Raw genomic sequence first — 19,914 nt, 5'->3', positions numbered from 1 at the left:
CCCTGGTGGTGCTAGAGGAGGCTAGATGGGAGAAAACTCCCCAATTCCAATGGGAATAACAACATAAACTCTGGTTCCAAGAATCCCGTTTGCTCCACTCTGTAGCTCTGGCCACCAGCAACTTCTTCCTTCCCAGTATCCCCAGATGATGTAGCTCAGCACTCACAAAACCACGCACACACCATGGAAGAGAACAGGAAAAAGTACTAGCCATGTCTTTCTACTAAGACTCAGGGTCTCTGTTCTGAACTTGTAAGTAAATGCATGAATACACTGCTAGGCATGAGATGCAAAATATACAGAGCTCCCCAAGAGATTACACATGCCTGCACTTCCTTTGATCAAAAGTTGATATGAAGTATGAATTAGTGCATAAGCACATATGTTTCAGAGCCAGCACTACATGGGTTCAAGTCCTAGTTCTGTTACTTAGCCTGTGGCCTGAACAAGTTATTTAACTTCTCTGTACTCTTCATCTATAAACAATTAATTAATACATGCAACGTGCTTATAACAATTCCTATTGCAGTGAGAAGTTGTTAGCTATTATTATTATTATGAATATAAGGACTCACCAAGTAAAGTATCCATAAGCTTGGCCTATGCATGTGTAGAAACATGTACACATGTGGGCTAATATCATACAAAATCCTATGATAAATCAAGATGTTTGTGTGATTTAAGCAGAATTGCAAAAACTAATAGTCAGTTAGAGGCAGTCAGGTGGGGGCAGAAGGTAGTTCTCTTCTTGGCCTTCTGGTCCATTTGGACAGTGGCAGGGACTGGGGGTTGATAGTCTGTCTTTACACAGAGGGCTGCATCCAGCCCCATGAGGATCAATAGACAGAAAGGAAAATGGCCCATATATATTTTATACTTATTTTAAAAAATGTAAGTTCTCAGATTTCCAATTTAGCTCACTTAAAATATTTATTTATTTATTTTAAAATATATTTTATTGATTTTTTACAGAGAGGAAGGAAGAGGGGTAGAGAATCAGAAACATCGATGAGAGAGAAACATCGATCAGCTGCCTCCTGCACACTCCCCACTGGGGACGTGCCTGCAACCAAGGTACATGCCCTTGACCGGAATCAAACCTGGGACCCTTCAGTCCGCAGGCCGACGCTCTATCCACTGAGCCAAACCGGTTAGGCAAAATATTTCTTTTTTTAATTGAAAAAATCAGGACCTCTACCAGCTAACAGGTATACATGAGGAATAGGAGAATCTAGGTGCTAAATTTGGGAATTAAGGAAGGAATCAGATAAGTGAATGTTAAGACATTTGGATGTGGATCTTAAAGAAGGCCATTGAGCTGAACTTGGTTACTCAACTAGGCCAAAGGGGCAGGGAGAATTTAGGGCCTCAGACTTATCTCATGGGTTTCTCATAAAGCTGGGAAGGCCAGAACACATCATCATGAGTTTGGGAAGCTTTGGTTTTCATCCTTGCTCTCGTTGGGCACAGAGTAAAATGGAGAATTTTCAGATGTGCAGTTACTTTGAGCCATTGCACTAACTCTTAATTTTTCCTTAAAATCTTTTCTCCCTCAGCAATGGAAATAGTTGCGATGATTATCAACCCCCTGCCCGCATGCTTCCCTGGAATATATAGATATGTGGGACAATTTGGTAGATAGATTTGGTTTGAATTTGTCAAACAATTGCTCACTTCTTCCTCTTCTCTTACCTCATCCTTTCTCTTATCTCTATTTTCTCTCCTCTCTTCCCCTCCTCTTCCCAATTTCCTCCCTTTCTCTTCCCTCTATGATATTTAAGAATCAGAGGAATCCTTCAAACCTATCAAGTAAGGAATTTTTTTCCATTACCGTTTCATTTTATCTTTTAAAAAACCTGCAAAATGCAAAGCACCACAACACATGAAAATGCCGTGAAGCCCAGAAAATGCCAACCTTCAACTCCTCAAACAATAGTAGACTCATCACAGAGAAGGAATGTGCAGTCATACGAAGATGCGACGTTGACACACACACACACACACACACACACACACACAGGCAGGGCTCTCAAAATGGACAAAGGGGGAAATTATGTAACTAATTCTGTTCAATGGTTAGATAACTGAGTTATAGAGTTGTTTGTTTGTTTTTCCTGGATGTACACGGAGCGGGCCCCCTTCCTAAATCCAGTGGGGCTCATAGCAGCCCACAATCCTCACTGGCATTCATATACACAATTCTGTCCATACAATATCCTTTTGGCTCCTCAAGCATTTTTATTTTTAAAATTTCAGTGTTTGTGCACACTAAAGCCAGAACTCATACGTGTTGACATAGACACAGAACAGGAAATATATACTTGATGACTGCTGTTGCTGTAATAATAACTAGCATTGACTGAGCACTTGCTATCTCCGGGTGCAATGCTAAGCAGGTTTATGTGGACTAACCCATATGACCCTCATGAGAACCTATAAAAGATCTGTATAATTGTCCCCATGCCAGGTGAGTGAGGAAACTGAGGCCCAGAGAGGATATGAGATTTACCTCTAACCGTGCAGCTAGTGAGTAAGGAAGCTAGATTCACTCTGGCAATTCTCTCCAGAGCCTGCTTTCCTATACCATAGGTTTATGTGAATTGTCTCACACATAGCAAGTGCTGAGCAAAGGTTTTCTGAATGGATGAATGAAAGAATAAATGAATAAAAGACAGTATCTACTAAGATCCCTGATATTCTCTTTCAATATGGCAAAGTGGATTCCCATATGGAAGCCAGGCCTAATCGACAGCTTAGGTGTATTTGGCCCTCCCAACCAACTTCAGGTGGCAGTGTCCATCAGCTGTGCTTGTCCAAATACCAAACGCTCTAAGCTCCAGATCTCCACTGGCTTTCAGGCCACGCCCAGTCCCCCTTCAAATCAGAAATGAGACTCAAATGCATCAAAGATGCTTTCTAACCACAATACTTTGTTTCTTAGAGTATTTTCCTCTGCAGACAGGTGTTTCCCAATGAAACAAAACACCAATGAAATGCAGATAGGTGTTAATTCTGTGCCTGGATAAAAACTAAGAATTTCAATCCATTACTTAGACATCTCCAAACCACCAGATACTTGACATCATATCGACAATATTTATTAGATGACTGATTAAAGGTTTTGGTTTTCATCCATATGTTTGGGAGTTAACCTGTTCATCAGCAAGTGCTCATGGTTTTCCAAGAGACATAAGTGAACAGTAAAGAAAAAAACACACAGAATAAAATAGACTAAAGAGGACAGGGTAGCAGCTATTCGACAAAACTAGTCAAGCAGACTCCATTCTGGGAATGGGTTGCTGCCTTGGAGATCCATTAGAACACGGATCCAGCTCACCAGAGACTCGTGTGCTTAAAGACCTTTCAAAACCTTATAAGGCTGTATCCTTGGCTGTTTACGGAATTGGACCCAATCAGATCCCAGCACGACGGAGCTGATGGATCAGTCCCAGCATCTGGTATAGACAGCCCGCGACCGACACAGCTTCATCCTTACTGTCTTCAATCCACATAAACATGTAGGCACTCTGATGCCCACATGCCTGTGCACTTAGTGTCTCTACGTATCAGCAGTCCGAGCTGCAGATTTTGCAAAGCTGGGCATAAATCTGGTTTGTGACTTTGTACAGGTACCTCTATTTGTGATTTAGTGCTGTGCCTTTTATCATCTCTCCTCCTTCCATTTTCTTTCCCTCTCTACTTTTTAATGCTATTTACAGCTTCCTTATCCATAGAGCAGCACAGCAATCCTTCAGTGTCTCTACTGATATACCCAAATGATTTTTCTTACCCAGGTTTTCTCTCCACTCGACTTAATTTATGTTTTAGTAAACAGGACCTTTAGATCGCTCCATTCAATCGTATTTAGGGTTATCACTTTTATCGAAGGGGCCGTGGCACTAAAGGATCTTTGCAAGGGACATTTGTTTATTCTTATGAGAAACCGGCTCTCCCTGCGTGCGAGAAGGCTGTGTGCGTGTGGGCGTGCATGCACAGCGTTCTCAGTGTGTGCCACTATGCTCCATTGCCCTGTGTCAATGCCACTTGGCACTGGCAGGAAGAGCCCGGTGAAACCATAATATGGACAGAAGCTGACCCTCAGACTGCTGGAGGTAAGGCCAGGCCCCGGGCCCTCCCTGCTGCTGACCAATCAGTTCTTTGAGGACCAGGCCCATTATAGCTGGCCTGGCTGCTGCCTGCAATAGCTCTTCCTCCCATGCACACCCTTCATCCCAGAGCTGCAGAGGAAACTGTGATGACATTGTTCACAAGCGAGGTTTTGGGGGTTTCTTCTCCTAGAAGTGTGATTTGGAGTATAGGAAACCAGGACAATGCCTCCCTATGTGTCTGGGTCATCTGTTGCCTTTTTTTCTCTCTTCAAGTCTTTCCACTCTATTTGACCTTGAGCTCTGGCCTCTCCCTTCACACTGGAATGTGTCCCAAGGGGTACAGCACCTCCAAGAAGCAGTCACCTGGCCTGACAAGGCTGGAGACCAGTAGCCAGAGGGGCAGTCCATCACTCCACTCCTGGAAATAAATCCCATTGTATTTGCATTTTAATTTTCCACATAAACAAGGGCCCAGAGTACTCGCTTGGGCAGCATCACTGGATGAATTTAATTAGAAATGAAAAGTTTATAGGATCCTCTTTAATGCGATTAATGCTCAGTTAACATTTATCACATTCGTATGCTGGAATCGCCTTTTAGAAGCAGCCACTGTCCATGAAATGAATGTCTCTCAACTTTCTTTGCACCCACCCTGGGAGGTCATCTCCTAAGTAGACTGTGCTACTCTCCAGGCTGTCTCCTGGAGCCAGGAATTAGCTGGTCCTCAGAGCCAAGTTTAGGGGAAGTGAGAACAGGGAAAGAGGTGCATAATAAGCGCAGGGGTGGGAGGGCAGGGGGCATAAAAGTGAGGTGAACACTACGTCTAGGAGGAGCTGGACCTGAACCAAGGCAGTACCCTCTGCAAATAGTTGAGTGTTCTGCCCAGCAGACTGGCTTAAAGGCTTCAGAATCTCTTCAATAATAATAATAGTAATAACAATAATAATAATAATAATAATAATAATAAAGATTCTCTTCCTAATATACACACCCAGTGCATTTCTGTGAACAAAAATCAGGAAATCGGGTTTCTGCTAGGGTTGTCAGTGTCAATTACATCTGGCTCTCACTTCTCCTGTCTTTGGCCATCTCTCTTCTACCCTTTTTCCCTGTCTTGTCCCTTATACTGTTCCTTCCAGGCCCATGGCAACTGGGGAAGGAACCCAACTCTCCATCCTGGGGAATACTTCCTTTTCTCTGGCTCTCCCAGAGGCCAGACAGCTACAGTCAGTGAAGGCCGCCTGCCCTGGTGTCAGCTCCTTAGGGAGGCAGAGCGGAGTGGGGGAACATGAAACCTCTATTGGTCCCCAGAGGAATGATGGCCTTCCCTATCTTATCAAATTCTCTTCAATCTTCAATTAGAGTCTACTGAGATTGGCCTCCTAACCCAAACCAGCTAATCAGAGTGATGATGAGGAGGGCAGAGAGGAAGGAAAACATACAGGATGGGGGGAGGGGAAGGAGGTATCCTCACTGCAGATGATAAAAAGCCATAAATAGCTTGGTCTTTGTCCCCACCTACATGCACACTCCCTTTGAGGACCTCAGCAAACACAAACAAGCAGTTGCTACCTGTTTTCCTAGTAGCGTGTTACTCACACACACCTCCCTGGCATCACACATAACTCTACACCCTTGCCTCTAGCACAATAAATGCATGTGTACATGCTCACAGACTAAACGTGTCAGGATCCTCTGTGTACCTGACAGAACCCCCACCCACCAACTCAGCAGGACAACTACCATCCATTCAACCCCACACTCTCCCAATCACATTTACTAACACCCCAAACAGGCAGGCCGTCCAAATGATGGCAGAGACTTTTGTCCTGGGACCAAACAATCCCTTCAACTGGAAACCCTCTGAACAGTGAGCCACTAGCTCACTATTCAGGACAGACTGTTCAACAGGACCAACTCCCTTTAAAAGCTCCCTGTAATGCCAGGGCCATTTAGATGGCTTCCCGGGGCATGGATGCCATGCTCAACTAGATACCAGGAGCCCACACACTCTTTCCAAAACAGAGCTATGCAGAGGCCCCCAACACATAGTCACCAACTTCTCCTGGTGCGATACACAAGGTAGACACCATCTTGTCCTCTTGAATTAGTTCGAGAGGTCACAGGATAAGGGGTCTCCTCCCTGACCATCTCTGTGACCTGTTAAGCTGGACACTGTCACATGAGGCTCCAGACTTCCTTCAGCCTCCTTCATCAGCCCAGCAAAGACCCTGGGGCCCAGAGGAAGCAGCAGGACCAGGGAAAGCTGATCCAGTGCTCACATTTGCTCACGCTAGAGCAGTGGTTCTCAACCTGTGGGTCGCGACCCCTTTGGTGGTCGAATGACCCTTTCACAGGGGTCGCCTAAGACCATCCTGCATATCAGATATTTACAATAGGATTCATAACAGTAGCAACATTACAGTTATGAAGTAGCAACGAAAATAATTTTATGGTTGGGTCACAACATGAGGAACTGTATTTAAAGGGCCAGAAGGTTGTCAACCACTGCTCTAGAGCCTCTGTTGATCTCCCTTCCTGCTCTCCTCCCCTCTCAACCCTTCCTCTTTCTGATTTCTTGACCTTATGGAGCCTACAAGGTGGGTACAGTTTCCTTTTCAGCCTGTTGCCCAGTCTCACAGCCTTTCTCCTCCTTCCAGGAGCTGCCAAGAGCTGCCAGAAGCTGCCAGGAGCTGCCAGGAGCTGTCGGTCATGTCCTCTGGCTTCCCCTGTTCCTGGATGGCTGCAGAGGGAGCTCACTGCAGACAGACGCTCAGGCAAAGCTGATGGCAGGCAGAGCAGGAAGTCCAGAGCAACGTAGCCCGAGGCTCCTGGGTGGAAGGGGCTCTAGTGTGGAACACCCAGGAGGCCAGGACCTCCCTTCCTCTTGGCCTCTCTCCCACCCACCCTCCTCCCAGGGACCAGGCTGGAGCATCGCACTGCAGCAGCCCCACAGCCCCTACCGGCCTGCCCTGCAGTGTGCTGCCCGATGCAGGCAGCCGGGAGCTCCAGGTCTTGTGACTTTGCTCTCACCACACCCTCCATTTCCAACACACCTGTCCAGGCTGAGCCAGGTCCGAGGCCTCTCCCTTTTCCCTCTCAGCTCCATCTCCTCTTCCAGTCCTCAGTCTTACTTTTGTCCATCCCTTTCCATCTACACCTTGCCCCTCTTCACCCCCAGCTAGAGAGAGTACACACCCTTCCTCACCTCCCTTCCTCGGGGGCTCTGGACTAAGGAGCTCAGGAAATGTCACATTCCCTTGCACCTGTACTGAGGTTACTGCTCTGGTCTGAAGCAGCGAGCTAAGTTATGTGCAGTCCGCAGACCAGGGGCTGCAGACCGCTGGCCCATGAACTGAATCAGGCCTGGCGATGTGTTTTATTTGGCCAGCACAAAGTTTTTTTAAAAAAAATCTTTTGCCTCTAGACTGGGCCTGTGCACTCCAGCTTCTGTTTGTCCAACTCTCACCACCTCTGTCTCATCTTCTGTGGCCATTCCCACTGTCCTTTCCTGCCATGGGCACTGGAGGCATTTGTACCCCTGAGCCCTACAGCCACACGGCATTCCATCACTGCCCTCCACTAACACATTTCTTGCCCATCTGCACTTCTGGGCACTACTTTTCTCCCCCCATATTCCTAGACTAGACCTGACCTCTCTAGAATGCCAAGGACTCTTCGTTTCTCTCTCTCTCACACACACACATGAGAAACACAAAATATCTCCTTATCATATTAGCTTCTAAAACCCAAAAGAAAGAGTCCAGTGGTTTTTGAGGATGAGCTACAAGAAGAACCTGGCTCTCCTGTCTCCCTCCCTCCCTCCCTGAGAGTTTCCAGGTCTACACGGGGCTTTGCTCCTCCTCCTCCAGTACCGGGTCATTCTCCTCTTGTTTCTCACACCCCCAAAAGCTCCCCTGTGCACAGCCCTCCCCAGGAGGCCCCAGGCATCTGCCTCTGCCATGATGCCCCACCTGGTCTCCAAGCCTTCTCCAGTCGTAGCTATGCATTTCTCGCACACAGTTTCTCCTTATTTCCCTGGCACTTGGATTAGTGGGGAAGGGTTTGGAGGCTGGAACTGGGACCTGGCCCTTGGGAGAGCTCTGCCAATGACTATGTCCGCTGCCATGCCTGCAGCTGGGGCACCTATAACCTTGGTGGGTCACTGGACCGCACCTCTGCAGGAAGGGGACCCACCGGGAAGAACGTCTTTCGGCTGCTTACCCAGTTGGTCCCTAACTAGTCCTGCCAACTGGTCTGGGACTCAAGTGTCTAAGTGAAGATGGACAGCTGATCACACAGCTCTCCATCACAAGGGTGGCATCACTGTAGTAAATCCCCTCTTAGTGGGGGCTACTGGACTATGGAGTGTTACAGCACAAAACAAAGGAAAATTTGGCCCCAGTTTGCCCCAATTCTGTAATGAAGAATCTTTGGCCCAGCCCTATAATCACTCGGTGGCCCTAGGACTGCCTCCCTAGTTGACCTGATAGGCCCACGGACCCAAGGACAAGGTGTCCAGACTTTATGATCGAGGGTCACATCCAATGGGCCTTCTTCCTTTTCCTCCTCTTTGCCTTAGAACCCGTTCACCAGAGAGCAGGTACTGGTTGGTGTACGCACCGCCCCCACCCCCCAGATATCAACCTCTATGCCTGGAAACCATTATGAATACATTCAAATGGCACCTTACAGCACCAAAACAACCTGTTAGCAGGAGGAAACATCTCCACCCTGTAGCTGACTGGTAGACAGATAAAGCCAAGGTGATTTAAGTTCCCTTCTGTTTAATATTTAACTAGCTATTTGTGCATTGGTTGTGAGACACTGTTTCCCACTCCTCAGATCTGTCAGGGTCCCTTCTCTCTCCTCTAGACTCACCCACATAACTGGGTGAGCTGCACTGTCCATAGCTGTAACTGCTTCCCCTGCAAGGATCTCAACTCTGGACACCTGCTGTAAGCAGGAAGGAAGGAGGTACAGGCCAGATTAGCACCCTTTACTACATTCTTTTAAAGAGCAGGAAGAGCCTACTTGGCATGGCTCAGTGGTTGAGCATTGACCTGTGAACCGGGAGCTCATGGGTTCGATTCCTGGTCAGGGCACATGCCTGGGTTGTGGGCTCGATCCCCAGTGTAGGGCATGCAGGAGGCAGCCAATCAATGATTCTCTCTCATCACTGATATTTCTATCTCTCTCTCTCTTCCCTCTGAAGTCAATAAAAACATTAAAAAAATAAAGAGCAGGAAGTGAAAACAATTCTTTCCAGTATTCTGTTTCCTTTTACTATAAGAACTCAAGCTTCCAACTCTAGGTAGCAACAAAGAGGGACTAAGGACAGGCCTGAGCAGTAAGAGGCAAAGTTGCAGCATAGCTAGAATTTAAAATCTAGGAAGCTGGGAGCAGACAATAGTGCCCCTGGCTTAAGGTGTTCCTTTGTCAGTCCTGCTGAGAAGGCTGAGAAGCAGGACTTACATTCCATGTGAACTCATAAGAAACCGACTCTTCAGAGTACAAGCTCTTGGTGCTGGTGGGTGGGTGGGTTGATTTATCTTCTGCACCAGTTACTACTATCACTGCTCTTTCTCTGGAAGCTGTACCTAGTCCACAAGCACATATCATCACATGAACAACCACGTGATCCCATGTGTATAAGAACAAGCCCCTTTCCCAACTGTTCCCTTCCACCCCAACTTCCAACAGTGCCTTTCATTTCCTGATCTGCTTTGCACAATAATCTTCCCCTTGTACCCATTTACTCACAAAGCCAATGCTCTCCCCTGCCACACCCCACTCTCTCCCCAATACTCCTGCACCCTGTTTCCTTTCTCCAGGGGCTGCTCCTGCCTGGCCCCATCTCCACTTGGCTAATTCCCCCTGTGGCCCCTGTATTGAACTGTTGTGTTGTCCATTTCCCTGTGACAGGGCTCTGGTTACAGAGTTATTGATTGGTTTTCATGCAGACAGATGGGCCCTTCCCGAGCTCCCATCGAAATCCCCGCCTGTATGGGCTGATTGTTGCCTCTCAGAGTGTAGGATTGCACTGGAGACCACCCTCTATGCAACCTCCATGGCCCAGGCTGTGGACGGTTATAAATGGAAGCAGCCTGAGCGATAATAAAAGCAATTGAATGGGTTACCTGTGTAGACACAAGATTTATGCCTCTTCATTTTGATGTGATTGTTTTATTGAGTTCTCAGAATAGTTGGGACACTATTTATTTATTTAGGGGTTTCCCTTTCTTTTCTTCTTTGCATCACCCTCCAAAATCCACTTGGAGCTTTCACAACCCTTCCTGTCTGCCTCTTCCTAAGAGTTGCCAGCTGAGGTAAGAACTCAGGGCAACCAGCCATTGCTCTCACCTGAAAGTCACTTTGTGGCCTGAACGCCCACTCTGAGCCAGCCACCAGGGAAACAGACCAATATGACTGCCGGCCAAGAAGTCTGAAATAACTAAGAGAACAAAAATGGCTTTTTAGAAGGACAATGCCAGTTCATTTTAAGGAATAAGAGGACCAATAGTCATGACTGTAACATGTGATACCCTAATGATGGGTGATCTCAGCAACAGGAGACCCTCTCTGGGGAGGGTCAGGCGAGCCAGGCTTCTCAGACAGAAACTGACATGTGTGCTTGCTATTTGTGACCCAGTCTGGTAGGCCAGGGGCCAAGAAGGCAAGTTCTCTGTCCATATTTTTCTCATTCCTTTGTGGGAAGGTCGTCTTCTTAGCCCATCAACTTGCCTTGGCTCTTTGCCATGAGACCAACAACCCTGACCACCAAACAGCTGCAAGGGTATGGAGATGTGGCAGGAAAAGCTGCACCTCTTGCCTGGCTTCGTGCCAAACCAGGTCCAAGAGTCAAACATGCAATGTTCTAGAAACCTGAGTTGCCGAGAAGGAGACACAAACCCTAGCCCTGAACATGTCCTCAGCAGTCCCTTGGCTAGGATGAGTGGCCCCCAGCTTATTTAGAAAGGTCTTTGAATGGACAGCTGGTAGACCACTGTCACCCCACTGCCAGAGCTCTGATGAAGACCTGTGAACGACACAGCACTGGGTCTATAGCCTTCTTGAAGCCAGTATTGCCCCTGCTACGAGAATGAAGGTACTCACTTAGGGCCAAACAGGCTAAGAGAGAGTGTGGGTAGCAGGTGATCAGTGAAATAATGGATCCTGGAAGAGTCCATTCCAAAGACCTAGGGACAGGAGTGCCCTGGTACCAAAGAGTATGGGGCTGAAAAAGTTAGGAGAGTGATGGCTTCCTGTCAGCTCATTCCAAGAGATTGCCCTCAGGGGATCTTCAGTAACCCTGCTAGCTGGAGTTTGTGCCTGTTCTTTCAAAGGAGCCGTATTCTCTGCCCAGAGCAATAGCCAAACCAGAAGGCTTTGGCGCACAATCAGGAAAATCCTTCCTTCCTAGTCAATTGCGATGTAACTAGGTGACTTTTTCCCCTTTCAGCGGCATGGATCTCCCTCCAACTCTTTCCCTCTCCAGGCACTTCCCACCCCAGGTTTTAAATCTCAAGTCACCTGCTTATTAACACCCACCCTCTACAGTGGCAGTATACAAGCCGAAGAACTGGCAACTCCATGCTCAGTGATCAGTCACCCAATATTGAGAATGATTCAGGCGCTAAGAAATGATTCACATACTAAACAATTCATCAACCCTCCAGAATTTTGACAGTGGTTTCTGGGGCTGGGGGTGGGGGTGGGGGCTGGGGTGGGAGGCCTCCTTGACCTTCTCCATTGGCTAAGAGAAGTATTTCCATGAAGACTTGCCAATGGAGAACGTGGGTTGGCTGTCCAAACCTTTATCACGACAGGATCAGAGAAAGTCAGAACCATTTTGAAAGCATGAGAAGCAATTTAGTTTATAACTAAACTAGTTCATAACAGCATATTTCAAGTGCGGCGACAGCATCTGTTTTGAGGAGAAGAATATGAAAAACCTTACGATTTGGCTCAGGTGGGTGAGCATGTGTGGACTTCCTTTCTTGCCAACCACGGGCACATGCACACCCTTACTCATAATGGTTATAAAGTACCCAACACGCGTTGGCATCTCACCAATAGTAAAGCTCTCAACTCAAGCACTACCTGTTCCCCAAGACACTGCACTTTCTGCACAGGGTGAAATCTCCAGGCTCTTTCCACAGAGACTGCGAATTTACAAAGGTCCTGACATCACCAGACCAGCAGAAACACCTGCCTTTCTCAGGCTTTAGGGTGAAAGAACACATCTCAGATAGCTTTCTCCCCTTCAGAACAAAGCACCAACAGGGCTGAAGCTAAAGGCATGAGGCCCAGGTGCATCCCTCCAGCCCCGACTCAGTAGCACACTGGGAAGCTCCCAGAATTCTTTCCAAAATATTAATCATGATAGGATTCTGTCCCAAAACCAAATCGAGAATACCCTCACCGCTCCTTGTTGACAAAGCAAGCGGGAAGCCTAACTGTAGACCCAGAGCTTCCCCGTTCCTCTCCTCCCACGTTGCCCACAGGCGGCTATTTCTCCACACCCAAAGGCAGCCTCACACCCAAAGGCAGCCTCCGTGCCCCTCAGATGACAGGGCTCCATACTGAGCAGATTCTGCCGCTGTCAGAGCTGTCAAGCTGAGGCTGCTCTTTCTCACACTCTTATTTCAACCAAGACTCACTTCTCTACTTTCTCCCAATTCTGACAGATGCACCTTAAGTTCTTTGGAGCTTGATCCTGGGGTCACCTGTACCCCTGTTTTCCATGGCTTTTCAGGATGAGAGCATTCCCAAACTTTTACCTAAGCCAGCTTCCAAAATCATCTTAGTCAGTGAGGAGTATATTTTGGGGTGAGGGGGCAAGGGATGCTAGATAAGGGGTGCTGCCCCCCATGCCTGCCTTGATTGCTCTAATCCTCCGCCCATCAAGGGAAGCAAGCTGCCTTAACCATACGTTTGGATTCCTCAAAAGCAAATCCTATCACTGACGGCGGCATTTCTCTCTAATGTTCTCCAGAACACGAGCACCCAGACCCAGCACCACTGCTCCTCAGCAGGGCTACTCTCCTCCCAAGACCCCAATTCCAGCTCACCCCAAGCACCAGCAACCAGCCAGAGACTAAATCTCCAGATGGCTGGGGAAACAATGCTTTGTCTCCTTTCTTTCCCTAGCCACTACTCCTGCCTCAGCCCCAGCCTTCTCCTCTGGCTTTTAAATGCAAAAGACTCATTCCTCTCTGGAACCACCCAGCATCTTTCTCCAGCTTCTTCGGAAGGTGTCTGAATGTCAAACTGCTATGCTTTCCATACCTAGCCGAGCCAGGCCCAGGGAGCTGGAGGGTTTTCGGAGGGTGTATAATTAGCTGATCAGTATTATGTTACCCTGTTCATAACTGAATAACCATTTTAATACAGATGGCACACACTGGGATAATTTCTGGGGTCGCCTTGCCGTACGTTACAGCATGAGTGTGGCAGAGGGAATCTTCTTTAGCCAAGGTACATTCTACCAGCTAATTTTACCTGCTGTTTTCAGGATGATTTGGGATAATTCCATATCATTTACAAATTATTTTTAAAAACCACCTTGATATGTGATGCCAGCTTCTAAATTATTAGCTAGTGCCTTTATTACCCCGAAAATAAGCCTGTGAAAAGGGCAAAGAATAACAAGGGTATGAAACCCTTAACCCTCATCTCATCTGGGGATTTGTCTTACAATGGGGGGCATGGGTTGAAAGGCTGGCCAAGGTCATCTGGAACATGTACAGAGTCTCTGTTAGTGCCAGGTTGTACAGTTCTGTGATGTTGAAGCCATCCTATGTCCAACTACTGCTTACATGTGTTGCACCCACCACAGACAGACACATTTGCACACTGGCTGGGTGCACATACATGGATTGAGTGTGCACATGCTGGCGTGGCTTGGAGATTGGGAGACTAACTAACTTCTGCTATTGCACGTCAAGCTGATTCGAGCCTGTGCCGTCCCCATGTGCCTGAGCCTGTCAACGGTGTACTCTTAGGCCTGGACACAGGCACTCCAGGTGGTTAGAGGCATCTCCTCAGGTTCAGCCTCAGAATCCAGAGTTCTCCCTCCCCTACTGATCTCCCACTCCTTGTCCACCTTCTCTAGTCCCTGCCAATTGCTGGCTAGTGGTTGGCATCTGCTCCGAAGGCCTGGACACTCCTGCTTGTAGGCCGGAAATTTGTGCGAAGCTGGCTAGCAAGGCCTGGGCTCCGGGGAGGCAAGCTTTGTGGGAGTTGGCAGGGAGGATGGGGGAGCCAGGACAGGCTGCTGTCCCTGGGGAAGGGAGTATGCCTTTAGAAAGGGAAGTCTGTTTGGAGGCGATGAATAGACACTGGTCATTTTAAAGGCTTTGGCTGTGGGCTGTGATTGTCTCTAGATACCGAGGCGAGTAATCTTGGAGTCTTAATTACCACAAACACTTGGATTCATTTCCAGGACGCCAGCGGGAGAAGCCTGGCAGGGAATACTCAGCCCTAAGCTGGAGATAGCTCAGTCTGTCTGTCTATCTCTCTGCCTCCTAGATCCCCTCTCTCAGCCCAAAATACTTTGGGGCTGGCAGTAGGGAGGAAGGGCAGAGGCTGAAGAAAGAACCAAGATCCCAAGATGGAGTGCTGGGTGCCCTGGCGGGCAGGAGGTGGGAGCTGGAGTCCTGCTCTGCAGCCCAGGGTGGCTTGCTCACCTGTTGATGGAAGAGACGCTGGGCACTGTGTCATTGTCGCAGATGCCCTCAGCCAGCAGCCGGTCGCGGATTTCCCAGGCGAACATAGTTGGGTTCTGTCGCTTGTATTCAGCAATCTTATCCACCACTTTGGGCGTTGCCACTTTGGGCTTGGAACCTCCTATCACTCCAGGCTTGATGCTGCCAGTCTCGTAGTACCTGCGCCGGGAAGGCCGGCGGGTCAGCGAGAATCAGCAGTGGCAGGGGCAGGGGGGGCTGTAGGTTCCACAGACACTGAGCCACTCTCCTGCTCAGAGCAGCGGCACAGGGGGAAAGGCCCAGCATGGCTGAGAGGGCGCTTGGCTAGGGCGGGGGACTCAAGGGAAGATGAAAGGGTGGACAAGGGGACACTCCCTCCAGGAAGGGAGCCTGAATAGGTGCCCCCAGGAGTGAAAGTCCAACCTTTCATCTAGGAAGCGCTTCCAGGCCCCCAAGGCAGACCCGGGCTAAGGCACCATCTCCAGCCCTTTCCCACCTAGACGGAGCCCCTGTGGGAACCAAGATCCTCCTTCCACTTCCCCAAGGCTTGTTTTTCTCCTCTTGGGGGTCCGTTTCCCCTCCCCCCTATACTTCAGTCCCCCAGTCCATATAACTCTGCTAGAAGAGGCATCCCCATCCCCCTTCTTGAAGACAGGAATCAGGTTGCCTCCCCTCCAGGACCCTGGAGCTGGGCAGGTGCTGGATGACCCTGCTCCACCCTTGCTCCTGGGGCTGCAGCCACCACCTGAGCGCCCTCTCCAAAAGGGGCAGCTCTCCAGATACCCCCTAGTGGGGCATGTCCCTCTCCCGCTGGCATCCTCAACTTTCAGCCAAGTCCCCGGGCTGGAGACCCAGGGCCGATAGGGGAAGGAGGCAGGGTGCCTCCCTGGGGCAGCTCCGAGGCCCTCACCTGCCCAGGATTTTGCTGACACAGCCGTGGCTGACCCGCAGCTGCCGGGAGATGTCGCAGGGCCGCACGCCTTGGTGGGCTAGCTCCACGATGCGCTGCCTCACCACGTCGGGCAGGGGCCGGCCGTTCACAAACACCCCCCCAAGCTGGTTCACACCCCCGTGCCCTGCTGGGGAGAGACAAGAAAAAAACACAACACCCCACATACAGCAGGGACCGGCCATTAGTCAGGGTCCTCAGCCCAGGACTTGGGAAAGGAGCAGGCAGGGCAGAGGGGCATGTTCCCAGGGTCTTGGGAGAATGGGGGCCAGAAGACCACAACGCCGCCGGGGGGCTTGGGGATTGGAACCTGCGGGCTGGCAGAGACGCGGAGGTGCAGATGTTTGCTGGGTGGAGGGCTGGGAAAGAGCGGGCTCAGAGACCAGTGAGACACAAGGGAGAAAGCGAGCGAAGGAATGGAGATGCAGGGCAAGAGAAAGGAGGGGAGAAGGGGAAACAGCAGAGGGGGGATTAATGCCAGCAGGAAAGAATGCAGAAGAAAGGACGGGCCGGACAGAGGACAGAACCTGCGTGGAGCGGGATCCCCGCCTGAGCCGCAGGCGAGATGGAGCTGTCGGTGTGGGGTGTGCGGGCGATGTGCTCGGAGGCGAGTGCTTTCTAAGTCCCGGGACTCTGTACAGAAGGGCTCTGAACACAGGGACATCCCTAAGTCCCTGACACCCCCCTTTTGCTCTTCACCTTTTCCCTAGTATTTATTTTTAATCGGATTGGAGTTTTCCTACCTCTATCTCTGTGTTTTTGTTTTATGGTTTTTTTAAATCGAGTTTTCCTTTCCTTTATGTTTTCTATCCTCCCGTCTCCCTAATGTCTAAAGTTCAAAGAAAGCCAGGTGGAGGAGGGAAGGCTTCAGAAGCCGGGGCTGCGTTGGCCTGGCTCAGACGGGGAGGCAGCGGTGAGCGGCATGTCCGGGAAGGAGCCTGGGAGAGCGCAGGCGGCGATGGCTCGGCCGCGGCCGCTGCGCCAGGCTCGCGCCAGGCTCGGGGCCCACCACCTCGCCCTGGTCGCCCGGTACAGGTCGCCCGGGCGAGCTGAGGGCTCACGGAGAACCCTGCGCAGCCAGCCGGGCCAGCTCGCATCCTTCTGACCTCTCAGACCTGGCAGCAGGGCTGTCGCTCGCCTGGCCAGGAGGAGGGCGCTGACTTTCCAACCAAAGTCCTGCTCGGGCTTCCGACCTCGGAGCGCAGGTGGTTCCCGGGTGCCAGGCCTGAGGGCGCTGACCGCCGGCTCCCCGTGCTCCCTGGCCTAACGCAGTCTAGCAGTCCTGCGCCCAGAGCGATCCAGCCGCAGCCGCGGTTACTGATCAATCCAAGCCCAGAGACTTCTAGCGGCCCGGCTGGGCCGGACCCTGCGGTCAACCTGCTGCCCCTGCCAGACTAGCCTCCGGCGACTTTCGGAGAAAGCGGGGACGTCTGCGTCCCGCTCGATTCTCTCCCGGCCCCTTCTGGGGGGATCCAGAGCGCCGGCGGCAATGCCCCGGGGAGAGGTCTCTGATCTGGAGGCTGGGGGAGGCCGGAACCTCTTATTTTACCCGCTCGTCCCCGCTGGTCTCCCTACCTCTAGCCCCACTCCTCACCCCTCCCCGCCCTCCAAACCTCAACCATCAATAATTTAGGCCCCGGGAGAACTCGCGTTACCGGTATGAAAAGGCGGCAGCTGCGGGCAGATTAAAGATGAATAATTCAGCCTTCCCGGGCTCTGGGCCCGGCCCCTCATCCCCAATCTAAGGGGTGGGAATGGAAGGGGACCCGGCGAGAGTCCAGGTCCGGGGGTCAGAGCCGGCGCTGAGTCGGGCCTGGAATGCGCCACCGCCACCGGCGCCGGCTCCGGCTGCGGCTGCTGCTGGCGGGCCGGTCCGCCGCCCGCGCTGCGGTCTCTCCCTTCCTTCGATCACCTTCAGCTCGCCTTGCTCCCCTTCAGCTTTCAAAGTGGCCCCCCGTGGGCGGCTGGGATTCGGGCGGGTCCCCTCGGAACGGCCAGAGAGGAGAACCGGGGCAGAGGCAGCGGCGAGAAGCGGGCGGGCTGGGCGAAGCCCGCGCTCAGACCCGGGTTCACTCTCGCAGGAAAGGAGCCTGGGTTTCTGGCTTGGCTCGCGGAGACTCGCCGCAGCTCAGGGCTCCTGGCTCGGGTTTCCTGTGCTTGGATATTATTTAGGAAAATGTATTTTATCCGAGGGGTATTTCTTAAAGCTCTCCCACCTCCCTGTAATGCTAAATGTATGCTTAGGGGAAAACTCAGCTCTTCCTCCGGGCTCTCTCATCCAAAACATATATCAAGCGAGTTCTAAAAAGTTTCCCTGTGAAGTTACAAATCATCCTTAATTATTAATCTACAAAAGAGGAGATGTTTTTATTTAGGATCCATTTATCTTTTTTTAAAAGCCTGAAAAAAAATCTCTGAATTGTTTTCCAAGCTAAAGACATATGACATGAATTAAATTCAAATTTAATTAAAATCATTCCCTTTTCTTATTTTTTTTTTGGTTTCTTTGCTCCTCACCTCTTTTTTTTCTTTTCTTTTCTTTTCCTTTTTTTTGGTCACATCCTTTCTGTTTTCTCTTTTTTTCGCTTGCCGATGTTTTGATTTCGCTCTCCTTTCTCCTCCACTTTGGCATTTGCCTTCCTTTTGTTCTTTCCCCCATATTTTCTCCCTCTTTGCCTACACCCTGGCCAGGTCACTGGCTAAACCGTCCTCACCAGGGAGTGTGAGGTGGGCAAGGAGCCTCCAGAACTAGAAGCAGAGCCTGGCTCTGCCCAGGTGCCTCCCGGAGGCTCCTCTACTCCGGCTCCTGCGGACTTCAATGTCTCTTTGGAACCTGTCTTTGTTTTTGGAGCATCTCCCGGGTGGGGTAGAGAAAGAAGACCCCACATCCTGCCAGTCTCAGACTCCCAACTCGTGGAGCAGAGAAGGGGAAAGAGAGGGAAGGGAGAGCGGAAAGAAAAGGAAGCATTTCAAACCAGCCCATAAGAAGCCTTGGCTGGGCTGGTGGCCGGGAGATACTGGGAGCTGAGGGTCAGAAGGGGGCACCCCACCCCCATACTCTTCTGCCTGATTGTCCTGACACTGAGGCTGCTGATGCTCCAAGTCTCCTCCTGGACAACCACACTGCAAGTTGGGGAAAGGTAGAGATGAGGGGAGGGAGGCGAGGGAGGCGGAGGGAGGAAGAGACAGAAGATAGAGGAAACACAGCACAAACCCTGAAAACAGCCAGCTCATTAGTCCCCCAGCCCAGGGTAAGAGGGTGGCTAGGGAACTGGGGTTTCTGGTGGGGATGGGGTATAGACCCATGATTTAACAAGGAGCAGGTGGAAGGAAGGAAGGAAGGAAGGAAGGAAGGAAGGAAGGAAGGAAGGAAGGAAGGAAGAAAGGTAGGTGAGGGGCACCAGGGAAGGTAGGAAGGCAGGCAGAGAGAGAAGCATGGGTGACAGGAGGCAGCAGGAGAGAAACGGAAGGCGTTAGAAACACTGGGAAGTGAGAGAGGAAGAACGAAAGGGGAGACTGGGAGAAGCCAGTGTGGCCTCCAGGATGGGACTGAGCACCAGGGGCCAGGGCCGCGCCAGGATGGAGCCAGGTTGGGACGGGGAGCCCCGAGCTGAGCTGGGACAGAAGCCGGGCGCCGGTACTCACGGTGCATCGCGGAGAAGGGGTCTGCTTTGCAGTGCATATCCATGGGGAGGCAGAGGAGCGGGAGGAGCGCGGCTGCCGCCGCCGTTTCGCCTCTCAAACTCAACTTCAGGACTTGAGGAGAAAAGGGAGGGATGGTTGGGGGTGGGGGTGAGCGGGCGCCCAGCTGCGGCGGGGCGCACGGGGGCGGGGGACGCCGCGCTGATCTCCCCGCGGGGACTCCTCCCTGGCCGGCTGGAACTGGCAACCGCAGTGCCCGCAACTTCCCACCGTCGGGACTCGGGGCTGGTGGGTCAGCAGAACGGCCCCGAGGCAGCGGGCCGGGCTGGGGGGATTTGGGGGCGCATGGCGCGCGCGGCCGCGGCGGCCAGGGCTGAAGCTGGGAGGGGGAGGCGGCTCGCTCAGCTCCCCTGGAACCCGGTCATCCGAGAGGCAGCAGTCGGAGAGGGCGAGAAGCCGGGGTGGCCCGAGGGCGCCGGCTGGGGAGTCGGGCCGCTCCAAGTGC

At 51.0% G+C, this 19,914-nt stretch overlaps 1 protein-coding gene across 9 annotated transcripts in view; it reads right to left on the bottom strand.

Moving 5' to 3' along the window:
* PAX2 (paired box 2) overlaps window positions 1–19,470 on the bottom strand; it is a gene marked incomplete at both ends in the record, with an annotated part of 79,267 nt that extends 59,797 nt beyond the window's left edge. For 3 of the 9 annotated variants that reach the window (XM_081104956.1, XM_081104957.1, XM_081104959.1), the window contains 3 exons: window positions 14,801–14,998; window positions 15,729–15,897; window positions 19,413–19,470. In XM_081104956.1, coding sequence (XP_080961082.1) covers window positions 14,801–14,998; window positions 15,729–15,897; window positions 19,413–19,455 — 410 coding nt within the window. The remainder of the gene's footprint in view (window positions 1–14,800; window positions 14,999–15,728; window positions 15,898–19,412) is intronic. The other 6 variants (XM_081104958.1, XM_081104960.1, XM_081104954.1 and 3 more) reach the window with 3 other exon arrangements.
* Between the last annotated feature and the right edge of the window lie 444 nt (window positions 19,471–19,914).

This window comes from Myotis nattereri (assembly GCF_964212035.1).
Source record: "Myotis nattereri genome assembly, chromosome: 13".
Classification (NCBI taxonomy): Eukaryota; Metazoa; Chordata; class Mammalia; order Chiroptera; family Vespertilionidae; genus Myotis; species Myotis nattereri.
The sequence above is the reverse complement of the archived record's forward strand: the minus strand, read 5'-3'. Positions and strand labels throughout refer to the sequence as shown.